Source organism: Salminus brasiliensis, chromosome 5 (genome assembly GCF_030463535.1).
Source record: "Salminus brasiliensis chromosome 5, fSalBra1.hap2, whole genome shotgun sequence".
In the NCBI taxonomy this organism is placed as follows: domain Eukaryota; kingdom Metazoa; phylum Chordata; class Actinopteri; order Characiformes; family Bryconidae; genus Salminus; species Salminus brasiliensis.
The window spans coordinates 14,697,112-14,714,087 of record NC_132882.1 but is presented as its reverse complement, the minus strand read 5'-3'; the positions used below and the strand labels follow the sequence as shown (position 1 = coordinate 14,714,087).

The following is a 16,976-nucleotide window of genomic DNA, read 5'->3' as shown; positions in this document are numbered from 1 at the left end:
ACATCAGACAAATTCCCTACATCTCATTCAGTGCCTCAACATTCAGTAAGAGCAGGCTGTCAGAACTCTTAAAGGGGAATTCCACCATTATTTTAATTTATGCATAGGTATATCGTTAAGATGTGAAGATTAAGGACGTTTAACACTTCTGCAAGACATGATTGTACCCAAAGAAGGCATTTTTTTGTTCAGATTTCCTTTCAGATAACTGTAAATTTGTAAAGTTTTACTTTTAACATTGTCTCAGTTAACAGTTAAGATCATTTGATGCTTGTGGGAAACTAAGCTCTTTAATGGCACAGATAGAAATCAGTGTTTGCTAGTGTCAACCATTTATCGAATAAGGTCAAGAACCTTTATATCAAGCGAAGGTTCTTTACACTCACAGATTTCTTTATGAAGCCTACAGTGGCTCCTCTATGGCATCGCTCAAGGAACCTTTTGTGGCATCTTTATTTTAAAAAGAGCGTAAAGAAATCTAAGTCTAAATCTAAATTTCTCTACAATACAGCATTTATGGTAGATCAGTAAATGAGTAGAGTAAATGTTGGCTAAATGTTCTCAGCTGGTGTGAAGCTACTGGATGGTTTAAAGCCTGAACATCTCTCTCATCCCTCCTCTCTCCTTTGGGGAGTGTGACGTGAAGACCATCACCCCGACTACCTCTCGGAGATGGTGAGGGACAGAAGGATTTAGACTAGCACTGAGACCAATGCTGCGTATTAAACCGTAGCCTCAACCTGCCCTGCCACACCACACCGAGCGATTCGGAGGAAGGGGTTTGGATTCGTAGATTAGAGGACGCTCTTCTCTTTCTGGCTGCAGGAAAAAAGACTTCAGAATCATGAATCAGATTCTTCTGACCACCCTCTTTTCTATAGTCCTGGCTGAGAAATCCCCTCGACTGAAATTTACAGTACAAGGTAAGCAGAGCTTTTCTGTCATGCTCGGGCTTTCAAGCACTGTTAGGTTAAGGATAATACGTCACCCGGGATGAATTCTGGAAACATCTCGTTTTTACAAAGCTGGACAGAAACGCCCTGTTTGTCCAACGTTGTTTATACTATAAAGTAGCTTGCTGTGAAATAATGAGGGGGAGAAAACACGCTCGTTTTCGTGCATAAAGCCTGTGCCACATGAAGACATAACTAAATACTGGCCATATGCTTCTGAATGCAGTGCATTTAGCCACCTCATATTCCTTACGTGCCTGATGTGCTTGAACTGGGGGTAGATCTGGTCTCATATAGTGTACTTAATCCTCACTTTATGAAGCAGGACGCGTGCGTTACTAATTAACAGTCTGTCCACGAATTCTTTGGATACAGCTGTTCTTAGGTGGAGATTGGGAGATTTTTGCCATTGATTAAGAAGCACACAAGCGCATGCAGGTCATTGAACATCCTTCACGTTATTTATTTATTTTAGTTAGTTAGTCAGTTATTCATTCATTTTTGCGCGGAGTATTTCTGACGACACGCTGTTAATGTGGTCGCCAGCTATCATTATAATATATAAACCAATATTAAACGTCGTCCTATGAAATATTCATGTAGCCTAAAGCTAGTGCACTAAACTAATCAACCAGGGTGGCTGAATACTGCAGACACTGCGTCTGATTTCCTCAAGAAACCCGCTGGCTGCTGCTGCTCCGTGTCACCGTAATAGATGAGAGTGGTCAAACATAGATATTGGGTCGATATTTATGGCTTCGTATCCATGGTAACGCCATCTTGACATATGTCCGTTGTTTACCGGTTGGTAAACTGCCTCTGGTTATAAACACCGGCTCGTTTCAGAGACCGCTCCAATGCACAGTCGCCCACCGTTATCGCCAACAACAAGCACTGGACGGAGGATTGCAGGGTTTTCATTGGACTTTTCTCCCGTTGCGGCTGCTGTAGAGCTAACAGAGGTCGACTGGGCGGAAAAACAGCACGTTTGAAAACGCTGTACATCGTTAACATCGTTAACAAGTGCTTGTTGTGGCGCGTGTAAGTGGCCAAAGCTGCAGAACTGCATTGCAGGTACGAGCTAATGGAGATGATGCCATTGCAGTAGCTGAGGCTTTTCGAAGATCAGAGCAGAAAACACACGCGACCTCGTAAAATGCGCACGCACGCGCACACATGGGCGCGCGTACACACACACACACACACACACACACACAAACACACACACACACACACACACACAAACACACACACAACACACAAATATATAGGATATATCCCATGGAAAATTCCACATAATCCAACTTACAATTATTTATTCTATACACGCCTCAACGCTGAGGCTGAGTGCTCTCGCTGAGCCACAACCAGTGGCGATAGGACCGTGATATACACCCTCTTATTATCATCCTTTATATATATATATATTAGATATTATATTATATATATTATATATATATTTGCCTGTCCAGACCTTTATTATAGTCTTACCCTGTTTGCACTGAAAACACTCGCCTAAGAGATGCTTCTATCTCTTTGTACCCAAATCGTCCACGAAAAACTGTGGCTTGTATTCGTAGTGCCCGTTTCAGCACCATGGAGAGTATCGATCTCTTTATCTCGGCCAAATGGAGGCGCGTCCTCAATTCAAAGCACGTCTTTCTCGATTCACAAAGGAAGGGCGAGACACACACACACACACACACACACACACACACGTACACACAACCATCTCATGAGCGAATGTTTACCACGATAGATGATATGACGAATAAAACACAAGCTCTTCTGAAAATGGAGTCCGGAAATATCTTAAAGAGGTTGCACTGGAGTTACAAACAGTTGGGTTGTTGGATAGCAAGCACCTGTTGATGATGAAGAAAAATCTGTTAGTTCTGTGTGCCAGTGTACAAATTCTACAGGAATTTGTTATAGGGATGTAACATAGATAGCTATAGACTGGTGCCTGTGTGATACATTTGTATGGTTTTAATGGGCTTATGCCATGCTGTGTGTCAACTGTATATGATACATTCACATAATGAATCCCCATTTATCTTTAAAGACATTGATTGATTTATTTATTGATTTTAGATTGGACAGCAGTTATTAAATAAACTAAACCAAATTGCATTGAAGCGCTTGGTACTTGTTGTACTGTGCAAAAAATAAAAAATAAAAATCTTTTACTGTTGACTGTGATGTGGTACAACCAAAGGTATCTCTACAGCCCCATTATGTAGATAATAATTCACTGAGATAGTGAATCTAGTTTACAGATAAAATGAATTTAATATACTGATAACAAATGAAGTACCTTTAAGTTTACCTCTATATTATTTGCCATTTGGGGGACAGTGTATATGTACAATAAGAACATAGAAATAATATGTCTACATTTTTGTCCATAACTGTCTTCATTGTATATTGCATTAGATGGAAACTGTGTATACATTTAAATCAAGTCAATTCAGTCTATTTCTTTTTACAGTATTTTACAGTATGTGCCTTGACCCTTTGTAAACTGCCTTTCAGAGCCAGCGAGGTTTCACTTCATGAAACCAGAGAACTACATGACGGTGTACCACCAGCAGGGCAGCGATGTTCTGTATGTGGGGGGCCAAGCAGTCATCTATATGATCTCATTCACCCATAAAGAAGTGCAAGAGACAATGGTATGGACCTGATATGGTCACCTAATACCAACATCAGACTGCCCTCAGCAGATAATGGAACTCTTCAGTAATGTAAAATAGCACTGAGTAAATGCTGCAGTCAAGATCAACTATGATTGCAGAAGAATTATAATTAACAGGGTCAGATCAAAGCTGGATCAGAGAACATATTATACTCACTAATAAATAGTGGGACCACAGGAGAACCATATCGGTTCAGTAAAGAGTCTTTCAGTAGAAAACAACTCAAGTTTAAGATTGAGAACCAAAAAGGTGTCCATCTGACAAACACTTGGGGACACAAAGAAACATTTATCCAGTATTGTTACTCCTATACCAAACTGATGATGCCATCAGCTAAATGTCGCCAGATGATAAAACTTTGGGTAATGCTACACACACCAGCATCTAGGTTTCTCTTTCTCCCAGTGCAGTGTATCCAGAGTTATGTAGCAATGCAGTATCATAGAATGGCATACTTATTACCCTGTACTTCTACAAATTGAAGCAAATAAAGCCTTCAGCATCATCATGGAGGATTTAAAGAACTCTTTCTGTCTGCGTGACAAAAAAACTAATATCTGAGTTGAAAATAATGGAAAATATACAATTATCAAGATAAAAAGTGTTTACTGTAGAATTCACCCACCACTGACTGCTGTATTCAGGCTTGACAGTAAAAAAAATAATTATACAGTAGTATTTCTGTAAATACTACAGACATTTGTTACAGTGTAGTCTTATACTTGTCAAAATATGAAAGTCAGAGGAGAGAAATGTAAAACTGTATGTTATCGATCCACACATAGATACCGGTAGTGACTGATGAAAGTGCTAAAGAGGCCTGCCTTGCCAGATCAATACCTCTACAGGTAAGATAAACCTTTGTTTGATTGTTATGGCAGCTCCTTACATCTAACATTTCAAAGGAAATCTAGTGTCCTATCCTAGCTTCACTGTAAAACATCCTGTGACTTTTCAGCAAATGTTTACAAAGCATACTGATTTACATTACGGTTGTTGTTCTTTGGCTGTACAAAAATGTCTAGGAACATACAACGTGTTCACAATAGTTACTGCGATTTTCTGTACAATTAAGCCACTGTACTGTACATTTAGAACCAGTAGGCCACACAGCTGCCAGTAACCTACTGAAAATTGTCCAGCAGTATTTGTGTCAGGTGTAGACTTTCTAAATTTGGAATTCATAGGAAAACACAGGGACATACTAATTAGCTCTGTTTTAAGAGCTGTTTCTGAGGTTGAGTCCTCCTCAGCTTTCCTCAGGTGTACAAGCATTTAAGCATGGTTGAAACAGCCACTTTGTGTATATATGGACCCAGATTCTTGCCACAAGGGCCAGTCAGAGCAGAGAGCAAAGCACTGTGGCCTCATTCTAAATCTACAGAAATAGTCATATGTGGAGAGTGGCACATCACTCATCATCACAGCAGACTGAATGGGGTTATGTTTTAAGGTTAATGGCTTTGAACAGAACCCTTGTGTGTGTCAAATTCTTTTAAAAGGATGCAAAGGAAGGTCTGAACAGTGCTCACATCATTAAGGTCTTTAGTGTTTATGTCTGCAGTGCTGGTTTCTGGCATATACCAATCATGTAGGCATGTTTTGCTGGGAATGTACAGTTCAGATATTACATAATCACATGTTATAATCTAATGTATTCTTTCACCTTGCATAGCTCGAGTGTGACAATTTCATCACTGTCATTGAGAAAGTCAATGACACCTTTGTGGTGTGTGGGACAAATGCAGGCTCTCCTAAATGCTGGCTACTGGTAAGGTGCTAATATTTAATTGCTCATACACAGACAGCATGATGTTATTAGGACAAAACCTCATATTTTCAAAATAGTAACTTTATAGAAGAAGGGCAGTAGGTCTTAACCTAAGTGTACCCTACTGATCACAGGTTTTAGAACACTCTTTATTTCCATTTAAGTCCACTGAATAACTGCACTAAGAACTGAAACATTAGGTAAATTGTGGAAAGAACTGCCTTTTTTAGGGAACTGTTTTTGGGAAGTCATTGATTAACAATTTACAACTAATAAGTTAGGCTTTGACAGCTAATGCTGTCTGTATAAAGTCAGTGTAAGAAATTTGTTACTGCACTCTCTACCACAGTATTGTGCATTCAGATTTCTATCATAACATCTCAAAGAAGATATTTATAGACTTAATAAAGGAAGGCATCTTGATCGTTATACCTATAATAAAAGTTATAATAAAAGTGTTGCTCTTTCCTTTCGAGAAATTACAAATGAAGACAGAATGCTGTGAGTAAGGTTTACTACACCATCAAAAAGCTCTTTCCTTTACTTTTACATTGTTTAGTGTGAACATATTGCCATGTGTAGCCATGACTCTGAATTTAACAGACAGCCTGACTTACAAAGTACGGCATTAGTGAGTGCAGGCTTGTAACATCATTACTACATAAAACCCTTACAAATTATGTAATTCCTGATTTTCAGTATCAAATATTGTTAGTTTACAGGAATAATGGGTACAGCGTAAGGTAGAATTGTCTACTGACATACTAAAATGTCTGAAGGGTAATGAGGCTTGTGTGCATCTGTTCTTACATCTGCAGCTTCAATTGTGGTTTAGCTCATTATTTAGCTGAGGCTGCGCCACCTCCAGAATGATCATAACATTTTATAGTCATTTGTGGTGCAGGTGCTGTGAAATTGCTAGATCTAAACACACTAGTCTAGAGGATTTTATCCTCTTTCTAAAATGAGAAACAGCAAGTAGAGGCTTTTCATAGAAATGAACTTCATAGTCGTTATGGCACCATCATGTTTCATCTTGACATTTTTTACCTTATCTCTCACCAGGTCAACAAAACTGTTCTCACAGACATACCTGATCGGACATCAGCCTCAGATATCTCCCCTCCTTTTCCCTCTCAACGCTCTGTCAGTCTCGCAGCAGGTAAAGTCATTGGGGCGAGTGTAAACACCTCTTCATTAGACATTTTCCAAGTCCAGCGTTCTCATCTAGATGAATCAGGCATTCTATAATCAGACAAGGATGTTCTCCTCACAGAGGTGCTGATGCATGAACTCTTTCTCTCTCTCTCTCACTCGTTCTCGCTCTCTTTCAGATGGTAGTCTGTATTCTGCTCTGTCAGCAGTGGCGAAGCAGCCTGGCTCTATCCGTCGCACCTACAGCTCCAACAAGCTGCTTAAGACTGAGAGCAAATGGCTGCTAAGTAAGTGGGCTGAGGTGTTACAATTACAGGGCCTGGCATTCTGAAATAGGAATATTTGACAACATTTTTTTTTTCTTCTGTTCGATGTAAATGTGCTGTTTCATTCCAACAATAGTATTTTTTTTCTTTCCGAAATGTTGGCAAATTTGCTGAAGCACAGTTTTTAAAAGGCTACATGACACCTAAGTGACCCTACATGACTAACATAAGCCTATATACACATTTATAAAGGCAACAACACAACAGACGTTCATACTTGCCTGGGGCGAAATGACTGGCTTGTATTATTATTATTATATTATTGTTTATAATCCTTTATTATGCACTTTTCAATTCTGTTACCAAAACAAACTACCATATTATGAAATAAATGGATAATAATAATAATAATAATAATAATAATAATAATATTATAGTTGTTGCTGTTGTTGTCATAACCTAGGGGGCACTAAGTTACACATACAACTGAAGATATTTACATAGCACTGTAGTTGATCTTGTTCAATGAAGTCTAATAACAGAGGCTAACGGTCTAAGTGATGCATGGATGGATAGCCCAGCATGTCTAACTGGAGAACTTTGTTAATGAATACGTTTTCTTAAAAATAAAAATAATAATTTAGCCTGTATGGCTTCTAATTACTCAATTTATTATGAAGACACAGAAGCATGCCAATACGGCCATGATGACAATACCATTTAAAAATGTTGGTGAGCTGTGGTATGGCCTAGTAATGAGGCACAAAGAAATCCACCTGCGAATAAGTAGTGGAGCTGTCAATAGCCTATTATCTTCTCATTGAAAGAGGGGATACACCACCAGAATTCTTTACATTGTTAACAGCTTCAATTTAGCTTCTACATTGCAATCTGATCTAATCTCTAGCTGAAGGAATAGTTGTGGGGGAAACGATCAACATTACTGCAAGGCCTACTGTTTACACTGTTTAGCAGGATGGCATGAGTAAGCTTTTTCCTCCTAGATTGGTGGCTCTATAACGTGGTATGAGAGACCTAAAATGGGATTTAGCTGAATAAAACCCCCACTGGAAGTATATGCGACATATTAAAGATATGATTATAATCATGAAGCTGCAGGGACTGATCTTATCATGAAAGGCTACAGCAGAGAAGGACAGATTGTCGCTTAGACCGTGTTCTGCCAATGCTGGTTTGTATAAGGAGCATGGATTTCAAACTGTGCCCTTGCCTGTGGTAGCACCACTCATTTGTGAGTGCTATTGTCCTTTATTTTGTCCAAGTTCAGAACAGAAACAAAACGACCTTCAGTGGGCATTAAAATGCATGTCCTTTGAAAGTGTTGCCCCGTAAATAGACTCCCTCCACCGTAATTTTCTTCAGCCCATTACCCACAATGGAGATGGCATAGCATCTTGGATAGGGGTCCTCCTTTAAACCGAACAGAATTCACATACAAGAACAATTCAAATAAGCATATAATAGGTGAATGCTTTTTAACAGTGGAGACAGGCCGAAGAAGTACTTGAGCACATCAAAACAGTAAGCACTTGTTTGCTGTGTCCCTTTCTCTCTTTGTTAGACCCTCAGTTTGCTGGGGCAGTAGTCATTCCTGCAACACAGAAATACAATGAGGAGATCTACTTTTTCTTCAGCGAGCTCAACAAGACAGCCGGTTTGGATGAAGAACCATATCGGGCGCGAATTGGACGAATCTGCATGGTAGCCAGTGCCTTGCTTTTGTTTAATGAATATATTGAGATCATATACAGCCATAAGAAGTGTATGCATAATATGCTTGTAATTCTAAATTATGTGCTATTAATTAGAAATCACTGACCTCTGGAGAATATTGCAAATGACTGGACAGAATTTTATCATGGTACAGCATGTGTGTGTTTGTGCATGTGATCCAGAATGATGAAGGGGGCATAAAGAGTCTGCTGCCTGATTCCTGGACTACGTTCCTAAAGGCACGTGTGATGTGTGGAACAGCCAGCACTCCTCAGCAGTACAACAACATCAGACGAGCATTTGTGCTGATATCCCAGCATCGAACTGGTGTCATGTATGGACTCTTCTCCAATGTGTGGTAAGTGGCAGTAATGCATCTCTAAGAGGTAGCATCAATATTATCTGTACTTTATATATTTTGGGCACCCAAGGAATATTAGTGTTTTTATGTGAACCAATAAACCCAAAAGCATCCTAGTGTTAAGATCCTAATTGGTGGAGAGAGTGTTAATGTGAAGCTCACTCGACCACTTAAGATTCATGTTTTGCCAAGATGCTTTTGGAAAATCCATCCCTTTTTTATGGAATTTTTTCCACTAATTTAGTCAGTTTCAATTCTCACAGGCTAGCTAGGACTCCCCCCTCACACAATGCTACCTGTGCTGGGAGGGTTAAAGCTATCATGTGGTTTCTCTGAGCCAACCGCTCAGTAACTTGCAACCATAGCTTGCTGCTAATGCATAGTCACTGGACAGCTGAATGTGTTTGATGGAGAGCAATTAACTGTCTGTTCAATTACATCAGCAAACAGATCCATACTGGCTAGCACTGTGTTAAGTGACGGGGGAATGAGAATCCTAGAGAAACCCTCCAAGAGAGAATGAAGCAAATATGGCTGTGGCATCACCAGGGATTGAAACACATGATTTTTGGAAAAGTATACTTTTCTTAGATGCCTTCAATCTTTGCAGAGTATTGTATGTATTTTGTTAGATGTGCTACTGTAGATATTATACTGCACATATTTTACAGTATTTACAAGTAAACCAATATGTTGAGCTTGAAACTTCTTTTAATTGCTCTAATGGTAAAACACTGATGTTGCATAGTCAGAGAGTAACAAGCATTGTTATTTACATCTATTCTCTTCTTCTCTAATAGGGGCACTACTGTAGTGTGTGCATACTCCATTGAGGAAATTGACCAGGCATTTGCTAAATCCAAGCTGAAAGGCTACACGATCCCACTGACTGGACACCGACCTGGAATGGTACATCTCCCCACAATGTTCAATATTTGACATTAACAATAACTTTAGTGACACTAATGTGTCACTACACTCCATGGACAATATTACTGGGTTTCTTGCTCATTTATTGTTTATTCCAAAATTTAGACTTGAATCAATAAAAAAAAAGAGTTTATCCTGCTTTTGTTGGGGTAACTGTTTGTGTCCAGGGATTTGATTGCATTGTGCCTACATGTTCATGTTTTTTTCTTATTATATTGGCAGTCCTTTTCTACAGAGACCAGAGACAAGCTGTCAGCAATGAGTGCAACTTAGCGTAGCTGAATGTATTCATTAAAAGTAATGTAATGATGATTTAATGATGTGTTTAAATGGACAGAGAGGACATAATAATACTAATAATAATAATAAGAAGAAGAAGAAGAAGAAGAAGAAGAATTACTTATAATAATCTGTAAACATCTGCCCATATTTGATGATTATTATTGATTATTATATATCACATTTTATCTTCCCCAGGTTGATCACTCTTAAATTGTGATAAAACTCACTAACTGCTGGTTCTCTTCTCTCAGTGTTCCTCTAAGAACAGTACAGCAACTCTGAACCCAAGGACACTGGTTGTGATCAAGGATCATCCTGAGATTGACGATGTGATCTGGCCAGTAGGAGGAGCTCCTCTAGACCTGCCCATTGACGACCATTTTACACATGTAGTGGCAGACACTGTGCTGGCCGTCAACGATGAGCACTACAGCGTTATCTACCTGGGCACAGGTAACAGGGAAAGTTTCCTGAAAAAAGTTTGAAGAACTAGTTACATAGTATTGTCTGTTTAACACAATTTGTACAGCGCTAGCTTCTCTTCATATTATTTGTGCATTTTGTGTTAAATGGATCAATAGAAACAGTTCAAAATTGCACTGAATTTAATAACAGTAAGTGTTAAGAATGCCTTTTGCTTCTCTTGTATAGATACTGTTTTAGTTTTTTTTTTCCAGACACTGATAATGTGCATTGTCTTTTTCAAAACCTTGGAGCAAAACAAAGTAAGGGCTAATTAGATTCAGTGTGGTTTGGTACCAAAGAAATGAGAAAAAATCCTTCAAGGAACAATGTAAAATAGGCTTCTTTTGTGTTTCTTTTATTGCAATTGTACCTCACTGCAGCTTGTAGAAACATAGTAAATTGGCTACCTTCCTTTATTGTTTTTAAGATGTTGTTAAGACTGTTTTGCTGCATTCTGTATTGTTACAGAACAGGGGAAAGTCCTAAAGGTGCTTCACACTAATGCAGAAGCTTTCATCATATCTCAGTACTCTCTGTTCCACAACGAGGGCCCCATCATTAACATGGCCATCGACTCACAGAAGGTACATGCTCACTCTGTTCACCCCTTAAATGAAGACCCACAGATAAAAGTCCATTTTAAACCCAGCCTTGTCATACTCACACTATGAAGGATGAACCCAGACTGGAGGTTAGATGTGGGACTGTAGCAGTGTAGCCAGGAGCTGTCAGAAAGACAGAGTGGGAACATTAGCTTCAATCTGGTGAATCATGCAGATATCATACCCAGGCCATGTTTAACAGTGGCTCCAGATGGCTCTTATTTCACCCCCTGTCCATCTTGCTTTATACCAGGGTCACCTGTATGTTGGTACAGCAATGGAAATCCAGCGCCTCCAGTTAGCCGACTGCAGTCGCTACGGACACAGCTGCCGCGAATGCATCCTCTCCAGAGACCCTTACTGTGGATGGGACTCAGCCAAAAGAAAGTGCCTAGCAATTCCAGCAAACTACAACATCACTACAGGGTGCAGATCTATTATATTTGCATTAAGTAAACACAGCATGCATGGTATATGAGTCTATTTGAGCAGTAAATGTGCTTTAATCTAAAGGAAAATCAGCAATGATGGGTATTGTTTTTGGCCCAACTGGATTATAAAAAAAGTTATTTTTTTTATTTATATTATATTAAAGTCTTGTAACAAATCTAATCAAATATAAATAGCATGCAGACACTCTGTGTGATGACGTTGTTAGCTGTGTTTCTGCTGTGGGGGGAGTTGGGTTTAAGTAAGTGAAGTAGTAGTTAAAGTTACCTATTCATCTTAAATGCTTGGATGATCCAGTGCCTCAATTACAACAGCATTTTTACTAGTATCAGTGTTGTAAAAGTAAAAAAAAATTAATCTCGATTACTTTCACTTTATTGTGTTTTCATACAGAGGATTCATACAGGGCCTTGACCAGTCCAACGCCTCTGTTTGTGGGGACGCTACTGGTGAGTACTGCAACACTAAAGAAATTTAAGGAGGAAATTCAACTTTGCCTTGACTTTGTTGGCAAACAGTATGTATACACAGTAGTTGTGTGTCCTCTTGATCTTACATCCTGCAAATACAGCAGTCTGCATTTAAGGCATGTAGTTTTCTGACAATGCAAAATTCTAATGACGCATACTAGGCAAAAACAGGTCACCTAATACGTGCTGTTGATTTATGCTCTCTCAGAGGTGATCAGCGAATTCAGCTCAAAATTCTAAAAAAAGAGAAAACTCCAGAAATCTTTTGTCAGATTTATCATTCAGTAATTATTAAAATCTGTTTCTTTTTTGGCCTGGATTATTAAAATTTAATGCAGAGTGAAAGTGATTAAATGAAAGGTTCTGTAATATGTAAGTCTTTTTTTCCCCCAACTGCACCTAAATCCAGTAGCCATTGCCTCAAGCAATTAAATTGGAACTCATTGATTTTACAACCTTGCTGCATAATTAAAGCGTTAAGATGTAAACAAAGGCATTCAGAGCAGTTTGAGGTGAATGCTCCATTCTAGAGAAACCTACTCAGTCCGAACTGTTCACAGCGGTGGCGAACAAGAAACCAGATGTGCTTAATGCCTTGGAAAGCTTATACGCCTTATACAGCATTTATACACCGATCAGCCATTACATTAAATCCCCTGAGATGTGAAGTTGATAACACTGATCATCTGGTTACAGTGACACTGGTCAGTGGTTGGGATATATTAGTCAGCAAGTGAGTGGTCAGTTCTTGAAGATGATGTGGTAAAGGCAGAAAAAATGGTCAAGCATTAGGTTCTAATACACTTTGACTGTAAACAGTGACAACTGTAAAGGCTAGACAACTGCTTTTGAACATCTCCAAAACATCAATCTTGTGGGGTTTTTCTGGTTTGCAGTGGTCAGTTAAAGTCATAAGTCACCCAAGGACAGGGTCATGGGTGCTCAGGGCTCATTGACGCAATCCATGGAGGCCCCACCTCACAACTAATAAGACTGCTGCTAATGTCTTGGTGCCAGATATGAAAGGAAACCTTTAGAGGTCTGAAGGGATCAAAACTGGTTTGGTGGCACGAGGAGGACCTACACAATATTAGGCAGGTGTTAATGTTATGGCTGGTTTGTGACATTTAACTCTACAAGTATTACAGCACTAGTTTTATTTCATTATAAAGAAGGTTCAATTCCTGAAAATCCAAATAGGACATCCAATCATACAGAGAATACAGTGTTCTCCTGATGGAAACTGTTGAGTGTTGAAATCACCTATGAAGCGTTCTACGCAAGAAAAAGGTTTAAAAAAGGCCCACCAAGAGATGTGTGTGTGATTAAAGAAAAGACATCCAGGTTTTAGACATTACAAGTTCTTAGTGCTTCTTATTTCCACCACTGTGAATGAATCGGAGAACCTTCTCTACTTGACAACAAACCACTCAGAACAACTTTGTTTACATCTCAACGATTGATTTTGTTTTACTGATTTACTGAAACCCTCTTTGTCGCACAGCAGCTCCAAAGGCACGCAGCACGGTTCCTAAGGAGGTGCAGGTGGCGAAAGATGGACCAGTGTTTTTGCCTTGCCCTGTCCATTCTTATCACGCCACATACGTGTGGGAGAAGGACAACTGTGTGAAGCGCTACCCCTGCACCATCACTGGGTCATCCTGTGTGCTGGCCCCAACCCTCGAGCTGCCACTGAAGGAGGGTGTGTTCCGCTGCATGGCGCTGGAGAGCGGCCTGAAACAGGAAGTGGTGTCATATAGGCTGGTGTTTAACGGTGGAACCCTGCCCGTTTCCCCGGCCTCCACACTGGTCCTATCTCTGCTGATGGCAGTGTCTAGCTTCTGGCTCCTGTAGGCCCACCCTACCAGCTCAGGGTCCTACTGGAAAGGAGGGGAGGGAGGTTTGATACCAAGGTTAGGTTCGCAGAGCATGAGCGCATACTAGGCGTGTTCAAAATGGCGCAGGAGAACAGCAGTTCTCCGTGCAACCTATACTGTGCTTTTGTTTGTGATTCAAGCGGGTAAATTTCTGATTTCTGTTTATCACCAAAAAGCATAGAAAACACCTTAATGTGACCTATCTGCCAAATGACGCATCATATTAGATTTCAGTCACATGAACAACCTGAAATTGTCATGCTGTTTAAATATTTCCTAATATCAGCCATAAAACAAGCACTCTTGGAAATATATAATCACCTATCTAACAATAAAGGGTTCGCACCAAATAACATTATGCTTTTTAAGTGTTACTACTTTGCGAACCTAGCCTAAAAGACAAAGGAACCAGGCCAATATCTTTCACTACTTACAATATATGCTCAAGATACTTAAACTCTCTCAATTATGGACATCTGAAGCTGAAGTAATGCTGTAACCTGCAAAGTATCCTGTAAAATGTTGTTTTTTCACATACTGAGGTAATGACAGTTTTAAAGCCTTAAGAACATGTATGGGACCTCTCCCTAAGCACAATTCACCGTATGAGCATAAGCTGCAGAATCTGACTTGGCTTATTGCATTGTGTTGGGTTGTATTTTCAATGTGTTAGCTTTTTGCTGGCCATTGGCTGGAAAGAAACCGTACGAGCAGACGTTTCATACAAACGTGTCACTGTGTAAAAATGGCATCACTTCAAACAAGGCCTCCTGTGTACTCCTTTATGATTACAAAGGCCTATAGTGTTTCATACTCGTGTGCTCATGTGTGATTACATTTTACCAAATGAAAACTATTACATTTTAAAACATGTGAAATGATGGCCAAATAAGCTTGAATAGACTAACTGTAGACTTGCATTTTGTAGTTGCTGTGAAAATAAGCTTGTGCTTAATCTTACTTATATTGCTAATGCTCTGCATATGCTGATCTCCACCATTGCTGCCTACGTGAATGGAAAGTGGTCCTGATGGTTTTATAGTCATTGTGCGCTGTCTTCAGAGTGTAGGTCATTTAATCCTAAAGAGAGTTTTTATATTATTTTACTTTTTTTTATTTTAAATGGTACATTTCTGCTCAGAGAGATAGATGCTCTATAGATGGACAGAGAAAGAAAGAGAGAGAAAGAAAGAGAGTCAATCGTTCATTACAGGATTTTTTTAACTGGAGCATCCCTTATTGTCTTATTCCCAGATCAATTTCTCCCAGTGCAACTGACCCCATATGCCAGTTATGTGCCAGTTATGTCTTTAACCTTGTTCATTCATTTCAGCTCACTGTATCTCTAAATAGTCAACACAATAATATTTAAAATATTAATTACTAATATGAAGAATATGTACTGTGTGTTGATTGCTGTCAGTTATTTCTATTTTTATGGTAAACATATTTGCTGTTAATGTTAGCATTATTTTGGTTGTTTGTGAAAAAAAGGCTTTTTGCACATACACCCCCCACCTCAGTCTAACCAAACTCCTCATTCTGCTCATATTTCAACAACTACAGCCAATCTGGATGAAAATCCCTCTGTTAAACTGGCCCAATGTTAATAAAAGTAATGAAAAATATTGATCTGGTATTTTCAGTGCATTTTTGCTATAATAATGTAATACATAAGTCATTTTTGAGGTAACTTATCTCCCAGGAGCACACACTGTTTATATTGGCTAATCACTGAACAAGATGTTTCGGAACTGTTCTATTAACCAATACCATTTCAGAAGTGCTCTTATTTGCAAATAACTTAACTTGACTGAGGTTTCAGTATTAAAGTCTTGCTTTAATTTGTTTCACTTCTTGACTGGAGTTGGATGAACTCAATATGTCATGTCCTATACACTTATATCCATAAAACACAAAGGAAAAAAAAGGATTTTAAGAATTTCATGAATCTTAATCCAAAACTCCAACTCTCACCCACTATTTTTACATCCTACAGTTTAGGATCGTTAGTCCTCAAATGGGACCATAAATCCATATATCTAGAAAAACAAAGCATTTTTCATACAGTTGCTATTTGTGTTTAGGTTCCCTTGGTACACTGAAATAGATCTTTCATATTTTCATATCCCCACTTCTTATTCTAACAGAAACAGAGGCCCTGCACAACAGTTCAAATTTTTTGTGTTGACTTTCTTTGCTTTCCTTCTGGCAGTCATACCTCAAAGCCTTTGGAGATAGTCTCACTTGTCACTTGACAAGTGACATGCTCGTCACTGTGCTCCTTAGTTCAGCTCTTGCTTGTGCTCTGCAAATGAAGCATGGAGACGACAAAGCTTACGTCAGAGTCTTACTTATGAAATGTAAATGGAATGAGGAGGGGGAGGTACACTAAAAACTAGATACTGGATTAAGAACCCAGTTTGGGTCATTTCCACAACTATATAACAGAATAGCTGGGCTATATGAATAACCCAACATGCTGGATCATAAGAGTTTCCAAATATATGGTTACATTTAAGCCCTTACTCTGGTTGCTTTTAACTACTTTATTTGTTTTTACTGAATAATGCTCAACAATAATGAACTGCTGCATTAAAATCAAAGTTTTTATTAACATTCACATTTCTTCTGAGCTTGTATATATTCTGGCGTGTATGTTCCAATCTGTAAGGACCCAAGAAATAAAGTTAGAAAGTGATCTTTTACAGACACACAACACTTGCACTTGCATCTTGAACAACACCTTATCTAGAGTAATGTATCACATATAGATACATACCACATATAGAAGAGTCGTGGTTCAATGTCTAGTCTAAGCTGATTAGGTTTGCTAGATTAGTAACTCTAGTAACAACTACAGTAAAATGACTAAACAGATAAAGGTTACCATCTACTCAAAACTAGCTTTTTAAATCATCTGAAAATGGGCTGCTATGTCAACTACATTATAGCAGTGGT

The 16,976-nt window shown here is 38.9% G+C and overlaps 1 protein-coding gene across 2 annotated transcripts; it reads left to right on the top strand.

Moving 5' to 3' along the window:
* The first annotated feature begins 612 nt into the window (after positions 1-612).
* Positions 613-16,638, top strand: LOC140556045 (semaphorin-7A). 2 transcript variants are annotated; one of them, XM_072679529.1, is made up of 14 exons: positions 613-923; positions 3,489-3,628; positions 4,438-4,500; positions 5,328-5,423; positions 6,489-6,585; positions 6,758-6,865; positions 8,427-8,566; positions 8,761-8,936; positions 9,740-9,848; positions 10,403-10,604; positions 11,085-11,200; positions 11,472-11,644; positions 12,062-12,117; positions 13,646-16,638. In XM_072679529.1, the coding sequence occupies exons 1-14, from the start codon at positions 845-847 to the stop codon at positions 13,990-13,992; spliced, it is 1,902 nt and encodes a 633-aa protein (XP_072535630.1). In that variant the 5' UTR covers positions 613-844; the 3' UTR covers positions 13,993-16,638. The 2 variants fall into 2 exon arrangements, with proteins under 2 accessions (XP_072535630.1, XP_072535629.1); XM_072679528.1 differs by having other exon boundaries at positions 614-923; positions 13,643-16,638.
* The last annotated feature ends 338 nt before the right edge of the window (positions 16,639-16,976 follow it).